Here is a 17,653-nt window from a genome sequence, read left to right as displayed (position 1 = left end):
CACCTGCTGCCCATCCTGCCTGTCCTCCCCTCTCGGGGCCCAGCTCCAAGCCCACCCCTGCCCACAAGCTCTGTCAAAACTCACCACCCCTCACAGGTGGCTCTACTGATTGGGCCACATGGCTTTGGTTCCATGGCACTCCCTTCTTGCTTCCTGTTAGTCCTTGTCCTGGATTCAGGGTGGGGGTGGGAGACCATGCCCAGGTATTTGCTTCCTTCCTTACCTCCTCCACCCCGCAGCCCCTCACTCCAGCTGCCCCCACTTCCAGTTATCAAGCACTTATTAATGCCAGATCCTCAGGGAGCAAGGTACTGGGCACATGGGCCTACAGGAGAGACAGAGACAGGCCTGGCTCAGGGGCCTGGGGGCCTGTTAGAAGTGCAGAAGCTCAGGCCTCACCCAGACCTACTGAGCCACAATCTGCACGTAAACAAGATTCCTGGGAAATTCACACCAACATTTGGGAAGCGGTTGCTCTATAGGGTTTTTAATAAGTGCCACATGGCAGCATGGTCGGCAGAGTAATGCTCCCCAATGACATCTACGTCATATTCCCCGGAGCCTGTGAATATGTCACCTTATGTGGCAAAGGGAAATTAAGTAGCAGATAGAATCAAGCTTGCCAATCAGCTGACCTTTAAATAAGGAGACTGTCCTGGGTTATCTGGGTGGACCCGGTACGATCACAGAGGTCTTTAGAAGTGGTGGAGTTGGGCAGCAGGATCAGAGTCAGAGGAGATGTGAGGCTGGAAGCAGAGGCCAGAGTCACAGCGTGACAGGGACTCAACCCATCACTGCTGTCTTGGGAGTTGAAAGGGGCTGAAAGCCAAGGAATGTTGGAAGCCTCTAGAAGCTGGAGAAAAGAAGGAAACGGATTTTCCCCTAGAACTTCCAGAAGGAACGCAGACCTGCCAACACTTTGATTTGAGCCCAGGGACACCAATGTCAGACTTCTGACCACTAGACTACAAGACAAGGAATCTGTGTTGTCCTTACAACACTAGGTTGGTGGCAACTTGCTCCAGCAGCAACACGAAACTCATACCATGGTCGAGAGTCTTTGGAGTCAAACAGCTCTGCTCTTTCCCAGTGAGGGGACCCCGGGCAGGTTCCTAGCACTCTTGAGTCTCCATTTCCCTATACCTAGAAGACGGGCATAACCGTGCCTCACACGGTGGGTGCAAAAGTTAAAACAGGAAACATCTGAAAGGTGCTCATACCAGTGCTAAGCTCATGCTCCCCAAATGGCAATGACTACATTCCTTGATCCTAAGTGGTTCCCACCTCTTCCCTGACTCCACCAGGGCCGTGGTGCCAGGCGCTCTGGGAGGTTCTCTGCTGGTTCTTTTCTTGGTCCTTGAAGCCGCCTTGACTTCACACGTGGCCATCTTTGAACCTGCAGCAACATGGCACCTTGCATGGGCTCCTCTGACGTAAGCCTATGCCAACGAAGAAGGCCTGGGGAAGGCCAAGGCTGGCCTTCAAGACACAAGTCAGGAAGGTCCCTGCCGTCAAAGATGGCTCATGATAAGATACTTCTTGTACTTGTTAGAGCCCTTGGGCAGCCTCCGAGGTCTTTACCCCAACTAGCCCCAAACTGGTAGAGTAGCCATGGGAACGAGGTAGCGTACTATAGTAAACACCTCACCAGGGCCTGCCCTCCCTTTACTCTTTCTAGGGTAAATCACTGTATCCTGACTAATGCCAAGAACCTACTAGGTGCTGGACACTTGTGGGACCTCATCTCCTTTGGTTCTCATAGAAGGCCATTGGTCAGCAGCTGTGCCATCTCTCAAGGTCAAGTAGCCATAGCCAGACAGTGCCATTGGACCTGTGCAGTCTGGCCCAGAGCCTGTGCTCTTATCCTTCATCCCGTGCCCTTGGGTTTGCTGCCATGTACTGGAGGTCTTGCATGGGGCCACCAGCCCAGGGTGGACTCCACAGTCCTCCATCTGATTTTCAGGTTGCCTGGACTTGTAGGAGCAAGTGGGTGCCCAAGAGCCTTGTGGCCTATGGTCCTGTGGCTCAGAAAAGTCCACCAGCCCTTCAGAGCCAAGGTCCTCGGAGTAGAGGTCTATGCTGGGGGCAGACAGGGATCCACAGGGCTCAGACTGACGTTCTGGAGGTTTCCATTCTACTAGGGGCCCCACAGTGCTTCCTGGCTGTTGTTTTGGAGGGCTGAGAGAGGGACAGGTGGCAGGCCTGGCACCGCTTTGGCCCTATGTCTTTTCCGGACGGAAGGGGCCACCAAGGTGGACTCTGGCAGCCCCTGTGAGGTCACCGTGCCCCCAGAGCTCAGGCAACCTTGCCTTTCACTTAATTCCCTGCTCTGCTCAGTGGCTGCTACAAGATACTGCCACTCTGGGCTTGAGAACAGGAAGTGTGAACGGGGACGGGGGGTGGAGAGGCCTCTCTTGAGGCCATGTTTTTATTACAAACTCATTACTTTGTACTTAGTTGTAGGTCTATTTCGTGAGGTTTGGGGGAGTCGAAGTCATGGGATCCCGAGGACCCCTCAGGCCGCTGCTCCATGCATGGTGTCATTACAGTTCCTAGTCCTTCTTTCTTGTTTTAGGTTAAAGAGAAAATTTTGGCACCAAAGTAGAGCACAGCATGGGCTCCTTTTTTCTCTTACTGAGTGGGTGTCTTAGAGGATGTGGGCTCAGCTGATTTGAGTTGATCTAGAGTAAGCACCAGCCCTCCACCTGCAGTCGCAAACTCCTCCAGGGAGGAAGAGGGGCTCTCCGGCCCTGCAGAGAGGAAGGCTCCCCACTCCAGGTGAGATGCAGTCCATATGGCTTGCAGAGGGGAGCAGCTCCTGGGGCAGGGGTCCTGGGGGGTGGAGGGTGTGCAGTGTGGTCAGTGGTTCCTGCGGGTGTGGCCAGTCTGTGCCTGTGTGCCCTGTTAGGCTGGACCACCCCATCGAGACAGCTAGAGGCATCCGCCAGTCGCCACTCACTAGTAAGTTGACCGGGAACTCGTCACCCACCCGTTCCTTCCTGCGACAGGAGGGAATGCCAGCCACCTTCCACGGCTGGGGAGCATGTGCGTCTACACACGCACTAGCACGCCATCATGAGGTGCAGCCTTGTAGCAGCTGACATAGAAGCATTTGCTTGGAGGGCCCAGGCCCCACAGAAGGGGATTTTTTTTCCTGAGACCCCTACCGATATAGTCGCCCCGAAAGACTAGAGTGATCCACCCTCCGGAGAGGTATAGTCCGAAAGACTAGAGAGGTGATCCCACAGATCACCCATTGGGGCGAGCACCTGCACTTGCTTGGGGACCCCCATGACTGGCGGATGTTTGCTCTCTGGCTCCGGCAGTCCTCCCCTGAGCAGCTTCCGAGAAGATGATGTCCAAGGGAGGAAGCTCTACCAACCTAGCCCAGTGCCGGAAGTCAGCAGCACGTTTCGAGAACGGCAGCTCTATCCTTTAGCTTAAGGCCCCGGCCTAGGGCCTTTGCCCCCTCGTGTGTCTGTGTGTGTGTCTGACTTTCCCCGCTCGTAAAACGAGGGGGCTGAGCTGGGTAACCTCCAGGGTCCTTTCAATTCAGCTGCACTGAGAAAGTTCTATATGTGGTCCTGAGAGATGGAGGACCCCACGAGGCCTGAGCCCTGCTGGCTCCCTGCTCTGGGCCACGCTGCTTCCAAACACTGACGCTTGCCTGATTCCTAGCCCAGAACCTTCCTCTGGGGCCCTGGCTCTGCTGGCCTGCAGAACAGGATCCAGCTTGCCTTCCCACCACATCGAGTGCTCCTCCACCTGGCTGCCCGCTGGAGTTGTCCCGAGACCTTTTAAAAACATTGGTGCTCGCACCTGGCCTCCAGAAAGTGTGATTTAATTCCTGTGAGGTAGGGCCGGGGCAGCGGGATTCGTTTGTGTAAGCTTCCCAGGTATTTTCTTAGGTGAGGTGTGACCCACTGACCCACATGTTGGTTCTCTGCGGCGGAACCAGTCTGGGGACGGGAGTGTAAATCATCTTCCCCTGCCCTTGCCCGTGGCCCGGCGTTGCTGCCAGTGTCCACAGTAGATTCCAGCTGCCTGAACGGCTCAAGCAGGGACCCCAGGGGCAGGGGTTCAACATCCCGCAGCCCCTCTGCTGGTGTCCTGTGGGTGTTCAAGGTGGTCTGGTGGGTGGGCTCCTCCAGCATCCCCCCCCACTCCCCGGGCCTCCTGCCTCTGACTCAGGCTTCCCCATCCGGCGAGGGGTCGCCCTGCCCCCCGTGGGAGGAGGATACGTGGAGGGAGCACTCCCCCGCTCCCATCCCTGGCTGGGGAGTGTTCCTCGGCAACCGCCCAGCCTGATACGGATCGGAGTTCACATGATTCTCCCTCGGCTCCAACCTCCAACGGGCAGCCTCCAGCTGGGGTTTTCTAAGCCCGGGCTGGGAGGTGTGGTCTATGGAAAATCTCCGAGGGGAAGCCCGGGCCGGCTGCAGGGCGTCCGCCAGTCCCCGCAAGGTGGGTCCAGTCTCCTCCCCCAGGCCTCCCGGAGCGGCTGCGGGGAGCCCGGCTGTTGGAGGTTTGAGGGCAGAGCCGGGTGGACAGAGAAGCCCCAGGTCCGCTGGGCTGCGGCTCCCTGCCTGCTCCTCCCGGCCGCCCTCCCGGGGTCTGCAGGCTAAGCAGGCAGGGCATCGTGCCAGCTGTGTTCAGACGGAGGCGCATGACTCATGAATGGGTCGACAAACCCATTTAGTAGCTAACGATCCGCGTTTTAGAAAACCTAATAGTGATGATCCGGGTGCCCGGCAAGTAGCAGGGTGAGTACTGCTCCGGGGAAGTTGGTTTCTCCGGCCGCTCCGGCCGCGTGCTTGCGTGTGCACCCTGCCTGTGCGTGCTCGGTTACAACGTCAGGTGGGTTCTGACGGTGGCTTGTGGTCACAAGAGCTGAAAAGGGAACCAACTCGTGCTGTGGTGCCAGGTTCGGGATTTGGATCCACCCAGCTTACTGTGGGAACCTGAGCCACCGGGTTCTGCGCAAGGAACGGCAGTGCCAGCCCCACTGGCTTCGGGGCCACCCACCTTGGAGGCAGTTACGAGGGTTGTAAAGGTGACACTGTCTCCCTGCCATTGTTGCTGGAGGGAGGATATTTATTTGGGAGCAAGGTGGGGGAAGGAGGGCTGTCCCAGAGGGAGGTAAGTGTGAGGCTCTGACCACGTGCGTCGGGAAGGGCGCCGAGGGGCAGGGAAGCTGGGCCTGCAGGAAACCCGGGCTCGTGGGTAAGTGCGTGCGAGCGGCCCTCGGAACAGACGCGGGGATGAGATCACCGTCTACACGGCCGCTCAGTGCCAGCGGCAGGCGCCTCCGCCCTCTGGCAGGAACGCACGACACTGGCCTGGTGTCCAGGGGGTGCTTCCTTCCTTCCGGGACTGATCTCTCCTGGTGGTTAGAGTCCCAGGAGATGGTGCTGAGGCGCGTCTGTATCCAGATTCACTTTCAGGTGTTGGGCTGTCTTGCATATACAGCCTCTGGCTTCTCAGCCTGATGATGAGGCTAGGGGTGGTGGGGGGATGCGGGGGCCCTTGTGTCGGTTCTCTGCCCCGACCCCCACTGCTTGGGCATCTGCAGGACCAGGTGCACACGGGGTTCTGCTGGCGGAGGGGCCAGCGCAGGCCTCAGCCCGGGGCGTTCGTGGGGCATCTGAGGACTGGGGCTCGGAGAAGCCCCGAGGTGGACGGTGACACTCGCGCTCAGTGGTAATCGTGACAGACGGAACGAGAACGTGACGCGGAAGAGAGCCTGGGCCCATCTGAGTTCAAAACCTGGCCTGCTCCATCATGACTCGAGTCCTATGCAGGTCAGTTCACCTGTCTGAGCCTCAGTTTCTTTGTCTGTAAAATGAGCCCCGGTGAGAGTGGTGTGGAAAGAACGTGTGCACACAAGTGCCTCCGGCCAGCGGAAGGCTCTCTGCTGATGTGGCTTGGCTCTGCCATTCTGTCTGGGTTTTTCCATTTACATATCACTTCTGCACCCACTGTGTCCCCTGATTTATGAGGAGCAGGTTTCCTATGGGGACCAGGTTGAGAAAGGACACCCCTGGCAAGGCGTAGTTTCCACCCGGGGGTACCTTGGGAAGCAGTAGAAGGGGAGGCTGACTGTGATGATAAGACCTGGGTGATCTGGGGATCCCTGGGTGGCTCAGCGGTTTAGCGTCTGCCTTTGGCCCAGGGTATGATCCTGGAGACCCAGGATCGAGTCCCACATGGAGCCTGCTTCTCCCTCTGCCTCTCTCTCTCTCTCTGTGTCTCTCATGAATGAATAAATAAAATCTTAAAAAAAAAAAAAAAAAAAAAGACCTGGGTGATCAAGCTGGAGTCTCTGACCAGCTCCGGAGGCCAGAGCAGGTGCCAGGCTGCTGGAGGGGAGGCCACAATGAATCTTCTTTCTTACTTTTCTATTAATGATATGCCTGCTGTCCCAGCACCCAACCTCAAAGCCACCCATCTAGCTACTCACCCATTCATCCATCTGTCTGTCCATTCACTCACTCATCTATCCATCTACCCCCTCATCCACCTGCCCCTCCGTCTGCCCACCCACCCACCTGCCTACCTCTCCACCTCTCCATCCACCTATAAATAATTTTTGAGACCTCAGGATCAAGTGCTGAGGAACATCTCAGATTTGTCCCTGACTGGGCTCCCCGACCCTACCTCCCTTCTAAATAGTAGTCAGTTTCTCCAGGTTCTTGTCTCCTCTCTGGCCCTGCTTCCTCCTACCTAGACCCTGTCATGCCAAGCTACTCTACCTAGACCCTGTCATGCCAAGCTACTCTCGGTTCTCCAAAAGTGCCAATTACCTCTCTCATATTCAGCCTGTTGCACACATTGTTTCCACAGACAAAAACCCCCCTCTGCTTGAGCAGCCCTTCCCCCTTCTTCTGTCTTAGCCTAACTGGCTGCTCAGGAAGGCTTTTCTGGCTGGGTCAGGGTACCTCCTATGAACTCCCTTAAAATCCCATGCTCTCCTCGGGAGCTGGTTTCACCTGTCTTCACCACTGTCCCAGGAGAGGAAAAGCAACTTGAGTTACACTAAGTGACTGTCTAGCGCAATCAATGGCTTCCATGCAACAGATACTCAATAAGTATCTGTTGTGTGAATGGATAAGTGAATGAATAAATGGGTGGATGGATGGATGGATGGATGGATGGATGGATGGATGGATGGTTGGGTGGATGCGTGGATGGGTGGATGGAAGGTTGGAGAGCCTTTGAAGGATTTGAAGTAGGAATGATTACATTAGATTTGCATTTTAGAGGATGGCTTAAAGGGCGGTAAGAGGGAGCCAGAAAGTCCCATAGGAGGCCATTGTACTGATTCTGAGGATGAATTCCTGACCAAGCCAATCTAGAGCATTGGTGAGGGAACAGAAGAGGAAGAGACTGTTGGGGAAAAATTTAGGAATTGAGAATGCTAGAACTGAGTAATTAATTAGATGCTTTGGATGAAGATGAGGAAAGAAGCCAAAAGCCATTCAAAAAAGCCATACCTGTGGGCAGGTAGAGATGGGGGCGGGGCTCACTGAGCAGGTCCAGTGAGGCAGCAGGATGCTAGTTATGTCCACTATCCACCTGCTGGGAGTCATCAGAGTACAGATGGGGTTGAAACCACAGGGGCATGCTGTCCCACAGAGGATGTGCGTGGAGTGAAAAGTACAAGCCAACATTAAATGTGAGTGTGAGGGATGCTCACGGCACCACCGTACCCTGTCTCAGGTGATAGCTCCTGTTCTATGAGATTGGAGGCTACCTGAGGGTGGGAGAAACAGAGAAACTGGACTCTTGGGCAAGCCACCCCATCTCTCTGGGCCTTGGTTTCCTCATCCCTAAAATGGGGGAAAGAACAGGGCTGTTGGGAAGACAGGGGAGGGCAGACATGAAATGCTCTGTAAACCATAAAAGATTTGGCAAATATGAGGCATAAGTACCCTGACAGTTCTGGTCACTATTTCTCGAGAGACTGAAGCAGGTTACTGACCTTCCATGGGCTGTATCCTGGCTCTGCCCACAAGGTTCTGCTAGGTTTTCAGTTTCCCTCTCAGGCACCTCTGCTCCCCAGCTTGGGAATGCATGTTATCTGGACACTTACCCTGCCCCTTACCAGGAGCCAAATCGCAGGCTCCATGGGCCAGCTGCCCCGACACCACTAGGAGCGTGAGGCAAACTCCCCAGCCCCACCCCAGACCCACTGACTTGGAAACTCTAAAGGTGAGGCTCAATAATCTGTTTTAAACAAATCTTCCAGGTGACTCAGAAGCACCCAAGTTCGAAAACCACTGCTGTGGAACACCCAAATCCTCTTTTCTTGCTACAAGCAAACGTAGGAGGTGCTTTAATCTAAACATAGTAAATGTTTCTTCTTGGCCCTGCAGGCTTGACTATTTTTGACTTTGGTTGCCCAAATTTGATTATTGCTGGCCTAGGAAAGAGGGACAAGCTGTTGCCCTGGCACCCAACCCCCACGTTCCACGGTGCAACACCCACCCCCCCCACGTACACTCACCGCTAGTAAACAATAGGCTTCAGCCTGGTGACTTTCAGTGAATTCCTAAGACCTGAGAGCACCTGTTTTTTTTTTTCCGCGATGGCTCCCTTCGCCCTGTTTTGTTGGCACCTGGGGGTCTGTGCTGATGAATGATCTTATCTTCTTCTTTTTTTAAGATTTTATTTATTTATTCATGAGACACACACACACACACACACACAGAGGCAGAGACACAGGCAGAGGGAGAAGCAGGCTCCATGCAGGGAGCCCGATGTGGGACTCGATCCCAGGTCTCCAGGATCACACCTTGGGCGGAAGTCAGGCACTAAACCGCTGAGCCACCCAGGGATCGATCCCCTGAATCTTATCATCTTGCGGGTGGACTTTATCTGGACTGCAGAGCACCTGAAATAAATGCAGAGACAAGCGCTGTCCTGGGCAGGTGCTCCTGGGGACTGTCGGGGACCTGTGTGGGCTTCTACTTCCTCGTATGGAAGCCAGCCAGCCGTTTGGCCCCACAGGGTTGGGCTTGGGATGCAGGGATAGGAGGGGTGGTGAGTGGAAGGTGAGTGCAGCCGAAGTTTGATGCGCTGGGCTGCTTGCAGAGTTTTGGGGTTGTGGGGCTCAGCCTCCCCTTTCCCCTTCCTCTCACCATGAAAACATATAAGCAAACCCAAAAAGCAAAAAACCAAAAAACAAGAAAATGCCCTTGTGCGCTGTTGATGGGAATGTAAAATGGTGCAGCTGCTGTGGAAAACAGAATAGCAGTTCCTCAAAAAATTAAAAATAGAACTACCATATGATCCAGTTATTCCACTTCTGGGTATCTACCCAAAAGAACTGAAAGCAGGGACGCAAATAGATACCAACCTTCCATGTCCATAGCAGCATTATTCACAATAGTCAATAAGTAGGGTAGAAACAACTCGAGTGTCCATCGACTAATGAATGGAAAAACAAAATATGGTAAATACTTGCAATAGAATCTTATTGAGCCTTAGAAAGGAAGGAACTTCTGTGATATGTTGCAACATGAATGAATCTCGAGGACATTTCTTCGCTAAGTGGAATAAGCCTGTCACAAAAAGACGAGCCTGGAACTGTTTCCCTTATACAAGGTCCCTAGAATAGTCAGATTCCCAGAAATGGAGAGTTGAGAGGTGGGTGCCAGGAACTGGGGAGCAGAGGAGGATGGGGACTTAGTGTTTAAATGGGACAGAGTTTCAGTTTGGGAAGAAGGGAGTGTCCTGGAGGCTGCTAGTGGTGCTCGTTGCACAAGTCTGAAGGTCCTTTGCATCGCTGACCTGGGCACCTAAAAATGATTAATGTGGTGAATTTTATGTTATATAGATTTTTTTTTGTTATATAGATTTAACCACAATTAAGAACAAGAAGAAGCACTCCCCCCACCACCATCACTGAGACCCCAGGCTGTGTCCTGGGGAGGAGGAGAGCTGAGCCCCACTGGGAGGCCTCTACTTCTTGAGGCTGAGAGGTTGGGAGTGAGTCTCAGGTGGGGGGACTGGCTGGCAGGGGCAGGGGGAGATTGGACCTGGAGCAAGGAAACCTGGTTTCTTTATTTTTTCTCTTAAAGATTTTATTTATTCATGAGACACACAGAGAAAGAGGCAGAGACACAGGCAGAGGGAGAAGCAGGCTTCTTGTGGGGAACCCGATGTGGGACTCGATCCCAGGACCCCAGGATCACTCCCTGAGCCAGAGGCAAACGCTCAACTGCTGAGCCACCCGGGAGCCCCGGGCCTGATTTCTAATGCATATGCTTCCTCCCTCAGTCTGGCTCTGGGCAACCTTGGTTTCCTCACCTGTCAAATGGGGAAGTGGCAATCACTCATTCATTCCAGAAGTGTTTGAGGGTGCCCGTGAAGAGCCAGACACTGTTGGAGGCACATGTGGCCTCGGCCTCTTGGAATTCAGAATTTGCGACCGTGGAGACTGTACATTCTGAAGGCAGGGGGGTGACGTTGGTTCGTGGGTGGGGTGAGGAGAATCTTAGCTATTACAATGATGTGTCACCCTTCAAAGGGCCACAGCACGTAAACAGGTGTGTCGTGTGTCTAGGGCATTAAAATTTCATGGAAAGGAGGCGGTCAGGGGGAGCAAAGTGTTTAATGAGGCCCGCTGGGAGGATGATTCTTAAATAGAAAAATTGAAAAGTCCTGATTTAGATGCAGTGAGATTTTTCAGTGGAGCCAGAAGGTTCAATCAATAGAGTAGCTTAGGGGGTGCCTGGGTGGCTCAGGCGGTTAGGCGGCTGCCTTGAGCTAAGGTCGTGATCCCGGGGTCCTGGAGTCAAGCCCCGAGTCAGGCTCCCTGCTCAGCAGGGAGTCTGCTTCTCGCTCTGCCCTTGCCCCTGCTCATGCACTCTCTCTCTCTCTCTGTCTCTCCCGCTCGCTCTCATAAATAAATAAAACTCTTTAAAAAAAAGTAGCTTAGGGCTTTCATTTTGATAGACTAATTTCTAATGAGGACTTAACAACAGAAATCTTTATTTTGTCTTGTTCAGACGTACCTATATACATAGCAGGCGCCTTCTCTTTGTTAAATTCTTGACAACGTGAACTTCTCACGAGTGTAAGACCACCGTCTCTTCCCCTGCCTCTTTGCCTCTAGCAAGACAATGCTGTGACTTTGGCATCCATCCTTTTATGGGGCCCTGACACTGACCCAAGGGCAGGTGTTTCCACGCCCACATCACAGACGAGGATGTGGCACTCAGAGAGGGGGAACCATGTGCACAGCCTGGACAGGGCTCACCCCAGCCGGGTGCTCGTGTCTGAGGACCTCGCCTTGGGTCCTCAATTCGACGGACAGGTTGTGAGGCGGCACCTCCTGAGGAGCGCCCCGGAATCGAGGCAATGCCCCATGGGAAGCACGGTCTTTGTGTCTTGCCAGAGCACCACAGGACAAGGCAAGGTTGGGCCTCTTTGGGGCTGTCTGGAAAGGCCCCCAGAAGGGACTGTGGCCTCAGTGTTCCTGGGAGCAAGTAGGAAAAATGTGAATGATGCCTAGTGTGGTGGCAGGGAGAGTGGCTGGGGCCCTCACTGTGTGTGTGGCTTGAGATTGATCTTACCTGGAGCGTCGTGTGGAGAGAGGGGGCCCGGGAGGAGTCTGTGCTCCCAAGAGCTCCCAGCCTTGCTCGCTGCCCTGAGAGACTGGGGGAAATGAATAAGGGATGGGGAGCTGGGGAAGAGGGTTAGGGAGGCAAAAACCACGGTTGAGTGTCTTAGTGTGTGACCAAGACCGTGAACCGGACAGTCTAGCTGGGTTGGCGTTGGTCCATCTTCTCAATTAAGGGAGACCCTGAGAACAGCACCTGACCCACAGCAGGTGCTACATAATGGTAGCTGCCCTTACGTATCCTGAGCCTCCCCTGCCTTTACCTTTCAGGGGCTGGTCACCCACCGCCGAGGAGGCCCAGCCTTTGCCCAGCTCCAGCCGCAGCCTCTGAACACGATGGCGGTCGAGCCCCGGGCCGGTCCCTGAGCCCCTGAGCCCCTGAGCGGGGAGGCCCCCGAGGCCCGAAGATGGGGAACTCCACCGCCGAGAACAACTCCCTGTGCACCATCGACCACACCATCCACCAGACGCTGGCCCCGGTGGTCTACGTGGCGGTGCTGGTGGTGGGCTTCCCGGCCAACTGCCTGTCGCTCTACTTCGGCTACCTGCAGATCAAGGCCCGGAACGAGCTGGGCGTGTACCTGTGCAACCTGACGCTGGCCGACCTCTTCTACATCTGCTCGCTCCCCTTCTGGCTGCAGTACGTGCTGCAGCACGACCACTGGTCGCACGGGGACCTGTCCTGCCAGGTGTGCGGCATCCTCCTCTACGAGAACATCTACATCAGCGTGGGCTTCCTCTGCTGCATCTCCATCGACCGCTACCTGGCCGTGGCGCACCCGTTCCGCTTCCACCAGTTCCGCACCCTCAAGGCGGCCGCGGGCGTGAGCGCGCTCATCTGGGCCAAGGAGCTGCTGACCAGCGTGTACTTCCTGATGCACAAGGAGGTGGTGGAGGACGAGGACCGGCACCGCGTCTGCTTCGAGCACTACCCGCTGGAGCCCTGGCAGCGCGGCATCAACTACTACCGCTTCCTGGTGGGCTTCCTGTTCCCGCTGGGCCTGCTGCTGGCCGCCTACCGCGGCATCCTGCGCGCCGTGCGCCGCAGCCACGGCACCCAGAAGAGCCGCAAGGACCAGATCCAGCGGCTGGTGCTCAGCACCGTGGTCATCTTCCTGGCCTGCTTCCTGCCCTACCACGCGCTGCTGCTCGTGCGCAGCCTCTGGGAGGCCAGCTGCCAGTTCGCCAGGGCCGTCTTCAACGCCTACCACTTCTCCCTGCTTCTCACCAGCTTCAACTGCGTGGCCGACCCCGTGCTCTACTGCTTCGTCAGCGAGTCCACGCACCGGGACCTGGGCCGCCTCCGCGGGGCCTGCCTGGCCTTCCTCAGCTGCGCCGGGCCCGGCCGGGCCGGGGAGGCCTACCCGCTGGGCGCCCCCGACGCCTCCGGGAAGAGCGATGAGCCCGAGCTGCTGGCCAGGCTCCACTCGACCTTCCAGACCCCGAACTCGCCCGGAGTCGGGGGGTCCCCCGTGGGCGGCTTGGCCTAGCCGGGGGGTGGCCCACCGTCGGGGGCCCCGTGGGGCCCGTGCTGGCACCACCCGCGCCGCTCGGCCGGGAGCCAGAGCCTCTTTCCGCTGCGGGGGATGGTGGGCCTGGGCCGCGGCGAGACCCCTCTGGTCCCAGGGAGCCTGCTGCGGCTTGCTGAGCCCGGGGGCGCGGGGTGGGCCCCGTGGGCTCCCGGGTGTTGCTGGGCCTCTGGGGAGGGGAAGACAGTGAACTGTCACCTCCGGGAGGTTCTCCAGGAGAAGCTGGGGAAGGGGTGCGTGTGCAGAGTGAGGACGTGAAGGGTGGGGACCGGGAGATGGGAGCGGGTACCCGGGTGCGCACCTGCCGGGACCTGCCAGTGCCATCGTCACGGATGATGCCTGTGCAGACGCCCTGGAGCTTCCCGAGGACGTGACACATGTGGCTGTACGGTCGTTAACATGTGGGCCCCAGTCCTCTGCGGAAAGCTGACCGGCGGGGGTGGCATGGGAAGGGAGGTGGGGAGGCGTTCGGGCCCTGGCACTGCGTGGGGGGGACAGTGCAGGGAGTGACGGGAGAGGACGTGCCCAGCTCCAGGAGAGAGTTGAGCGGATCCCCCAGGCCCGGGAACTAATGGAAGACAGATCCCGGGGCGCCCTGGGGCCATGCCTGTGGGCCTTTTAAACAGCCAGTACTGAAAGCTCAGGGTAGAGGCCTAAAGCCAGCGTGTCTCACGGAGTTCCCAACACACAGTCTAATGAGTTTTCCGTTTCCATCTGCCCAGAAGCACTGGACACGGAAGCCGCTGTGTGTGTGCACATGCGTGTGTGCACGTGAGTGTGTTCATGGTTAAAATGCCAGGGTCTCCGTGACAGCTGTGTGCCATGACACTGAGGCGAGGGTTATGTGCCTGCTGGCAGCATTGCCCCCCCCCTCCAGTTCCTGCCTCTGTCCCCTGCCACACACCCTGTGGAGTGTCGAGCTGGTTCAGAGGGGCGCGTGGCATTCTCTCCGTGTTCTCACATACAGCAAAACAGAACAGAGACACGTTCTCCAGCATCTCTCAGCTCAGAGGCCTGGGGTTAAGCTCCCCAGTGGTTTAATAGCCCCTGGGACAAGGAGAGGAGGTGGCTCTGGGCTTGCCCTCCCTCCTTGGTCCTCCAGCGCTGCCCCTCTGCCAGGGGCCCTCCTCACCACCTGGAGAGTGAGAGTGGGCCCGTGGGGCCACCTGTAGCCCAGGGGACTGACTGCCATCTTTTGTTCTGTCCTGGAAGGCTCAGCGCGGGCTCATCTCTCCCACAACTTTGTGCCTGACGGCGTTGAGCCTCCACCCTGGTGAACATACCAACAACCAGAAGAACTTCCTGTTGCTCCAAGGATCTGTCCACCTTTGTGGAAAGTGCTAGCCCTTCAGATTTCCTGGTGGGCGGGCTGGGGCCAGCTCTGACTTCCCTCCGAGTTCTGGGATTCAAGCCACCCATGCCCAAGGGGCTAGGTGGACTCGAGCCTTGGGAGGGGCCAGGGATCAGGAGATACCAGCTGGTGTCCACAGAACATTTCTGGAATCTCCTGAAAGGAAGGCCAAGGGGAACATCTTCTTGAATCTCTCTTCCCCTCTGGTAGAGTTATCCAGAGTCTCTTACCCTCCAATGAGAAGTACCGAGAGGCTGGATGTGCCCAGGGAAGCGGCTTTGGCTTTGAGTGGGTAGCCCTACTCTAGCTCCTTATGGAGAGCCAACCATAACCCGAGGAGCTTCTCTTCCCCTTCCTGGAGAAGGAAGTGACCGGATCTGAAGGTGGCCGAAATGGCCACACTGCCAAGGAAAGTCTACCCAGCCCCAGCTCAGAATCCGAGTGGGGCAATGGTACTGGTTGAGGCCTCCATGCCTCCTCATCCCAAATTTCCCCCTATTTTGACCTTAAACGTGGGTGTCCCCATTGGGATGGACTGGGATGAGCTGAGGGTGGTTTCTTTTCCTATCAAGAGTTGTATTTTTGTATTGTCCTCTCTTTTATGCCAAGTATGTGTGTGTTGGACTGTGCAATGGATTTATGTAGCAAACTTGAGTCTGCAAATAAAGTAAAGTAACCAGCCACAGCTGGAGTGTGCTGCAGTCCTTATGGGGAAGGGGGGTCTTTCAACACCAGGGGGATCTAGAGGGCTCTGTGAAATACCCAACAGAGTCAGGAAGTTCCAGGGATTGGCTTTCTTAGGGAAAACTCAAACAGAGAAATTAGGGTATTTGGCCTTGGTTACCCAGCAGTAACCAAAAAGAATGAAGCCCTCCAGTGAAGTTGGGTTTTCTCTCCCTCCTCTTGAGACTCAATCAAGTATCTTTAGCTCTTTAGCACATTGTTGCAGATCCACTCTGGGACTTAATTCAGCCCCCTTCCTTTTGAGGACAGAGCCCAGCCCTGTGATCAGGAGACTATCACACCCTCTGAGCCCTATCTCCTCCCAGGTCCCTGTTCCACACGATGAGAAAAGGCTTGATCAGACCCTCCACCCTCCTCGTTAGGGAAGATTGCCAAACTAGAAAGACGTGTTGGAGTCATCTCTTGGGGCTGTCCTCTTTGCTTGGGCTTTGTCTGGGGAGAGTCACATTCGTTGACCAGCCCTTTTAGGTTTTAGCATCTTCTTGACAGGGACAGGCTACATGTTTATTGCTCAAGATCAACTGCATCATGTTAAAACGTAAATTTGGTTTGGGTTACTTAATCCTTCCCTGGGTCAGATTCCGGAGTCCTGAAGTATTCTGCAAGAATTGATCCTTCTTCCAAACAGACTAAATGAGGACATCACTGGGGATTAAGCCTCCTTTCTCCCCCGAGAGAATGGATGGACGAAACGGCCCATCTGGTTTGGAAGGAAGGTGACAGAGTCATTAGATTCCTTTCTTATTCACCAGTGTTGCTTAGCAAGAGGAGGGCTCATCTTCCTGTTTATATACACTGGTCTGTGGGTTGGCCAGACAAGAGTGGGAGAAATTTTCAGCACAGAATACATCCCCATCTGCTGCTTTCCTCTGACTGATATGACCAAGCGAGCCAGAAGGTAGTCCACTTGGTTCAGTGCTTTTCTGAAAAACCTACTTCTTGAAGCTGGTGATCCTGCCACCTCCATTCCTGGAATTCACCTAGCAAGACAACAGCGTTGGCTGGCACCCACCCCGAGGTCACAATGGTACCTAATAACCTGGAGAAATGGTAGGATTTCAATTCCATCAGCTTTAACTCAACAATTCTCAGGACACTGCTAGATCAGACATTAGACATCAGTGCTGGAGTGTACCATAGAGGTCATGAGATCCAATTTTCTCTCCGCTAACTTATCCCAGGTATATCCCCACCCCCACCCCCAAATGATGATCCAGTTTCCAAACAAATACCACCAATGACACCAGTTTGCTCCTACCCAAGAGAAGTCATTCCAGGATCGGGGAGAAAATCCTAACTCCTAACTACAAAGCAGAACCAGTTTCCCCACCGGCCTTTAGAGGACATGAACTGTGTCTCTGGGGCACATGGTCCTTCAGGTACTGGCATCTAAAGACGGTTTTCTTAGACTCCTTCTCAGTATTAACCCTTCCAAGCTTGTATTAGACAACGCCGCATTATACCATAGTCATGAATATACCCCCCTCAGATCACAGTGCCTTCGAACAAGAACAATTTGTCTCCTGTTCATGCAAAGTCCAACGAGAGGCTGCTCATTCTGCCAAGTCTTCATCCAAGTAATGGCAGTGATTTAGGATCATTCCATCAAGAGATTCCAGCATCTTGAGGTCTTCTCCTTCCATCCACACAGGTAGGGGAAGCGGCACAAAGAAAATCTCTTGGGGCATTTACGGCCAACTCTGGAAGTGGCTGCTATCCCTGCTGTCCATGCCGCCCCAGACGACACAGGCTCTTCTTCAAAACACTGCCGAGACTGGGACGAATGTGAGCAGAACTTTACTAAAGGCTTGACCCGGAATCATCCTGTGGAACAGAAACACATGAAAACTAGATTGTGGAACCCAGCGGTCCAGTGGTCCCTGGGCTGGACCCTGCTAAGGAGTCTACTCTTGGCTTTCTTGCATCCTTGCCCCTTCCTCCCTGCAGGGCCAGGGGGTGTAGATGCCTCACTCCAGAGCTAGGACCCTCATTCTCAGCCTTCTCTGGGCTCCCCCCGGGTCTCAGGCTCTTTCCCAAACAACTTCATCATCTCCCCATAACCTCCTAGCCACAGTGCAGATAACCTATGACACAGTCATGCCTTCAACTGCTCCAGGCCAGAGCGGAGCTCTGTTATTACTATTGCAAAACCAAAGGCCCATTAGCGTCTTTCCCCAAAATATGAATCAGAAGTGTGATGGCAGCTTTACCAAGGTGAGGTTTTCTCTCTCCTAGCCATGGAGACTTCAGAAATGCCAGGGACGTTCTCAGAGGGCCCCCGTTCCATGGAGCTCTGCAGTCGCCAATCAGGGACGAATATATCCTTGGAGGATGACTGGCCCGTGAAGCTGAGAGCCGGGAGGGGCTCGGGGAGCTGTGAGAAGTTGCAGATGGACGGACTGG

General features: G+C 55.2%; 1 protein-coding gene across 19 annotated transcripts in view; it reads left to right on the top strand.

Annotated features, from left to right (window-relative positions):
* GPR68 (G protein-coupled receptor 68) overlaps positions 1–15,191 on the top strand; it is a 28,499-nt gene extending 13,308 nt beyond the window's left edge. For 5 of the 19 annotated variants that reach the window (XM_049113425.1, XM_049113423.1, XM_049113421.1 and 2 more), the window contains 2 exons: positions 5,573–5,801; positions 11,897–15,191. In XM_049113425.1, coding sequence (XP_048969382.1) covers positions 12,034–13,116 — 1,083 coding nt within the window. In that variant the 5' untranslated portion in view covers positions 5,573–5,801; positions 11,897–12,033 and the 3' untranslated portion in view covers positions 13,117–15,191. The other 14 variants (XM_049113428.1, XM_049113429.1, XM_035719808.2 and 11 more) reach the window with 10 other exon arrangements.
* Positions 15,192–17,653: the final 2,462 nt, after the last annotated feature.

Source organism: Canis lupus, chromosome 8, assembly GCF_003254725.2.
Source record: "Canis lupus dingo isolate Sandy chromosome 8, ASM325472v2, whole genome shotgun sequence".
NCBI classification, from domain to species: domain Eukaryota; kingdom Metazoa; phylum Chordata; class Mammalia; order Carnivora; family Canidae; genus Canis; species Canis lupus.
Note: the sequence above shows the minus strand (reverse complement) of the source record. Positions and strands in the feature narration are given on the sequence as shown.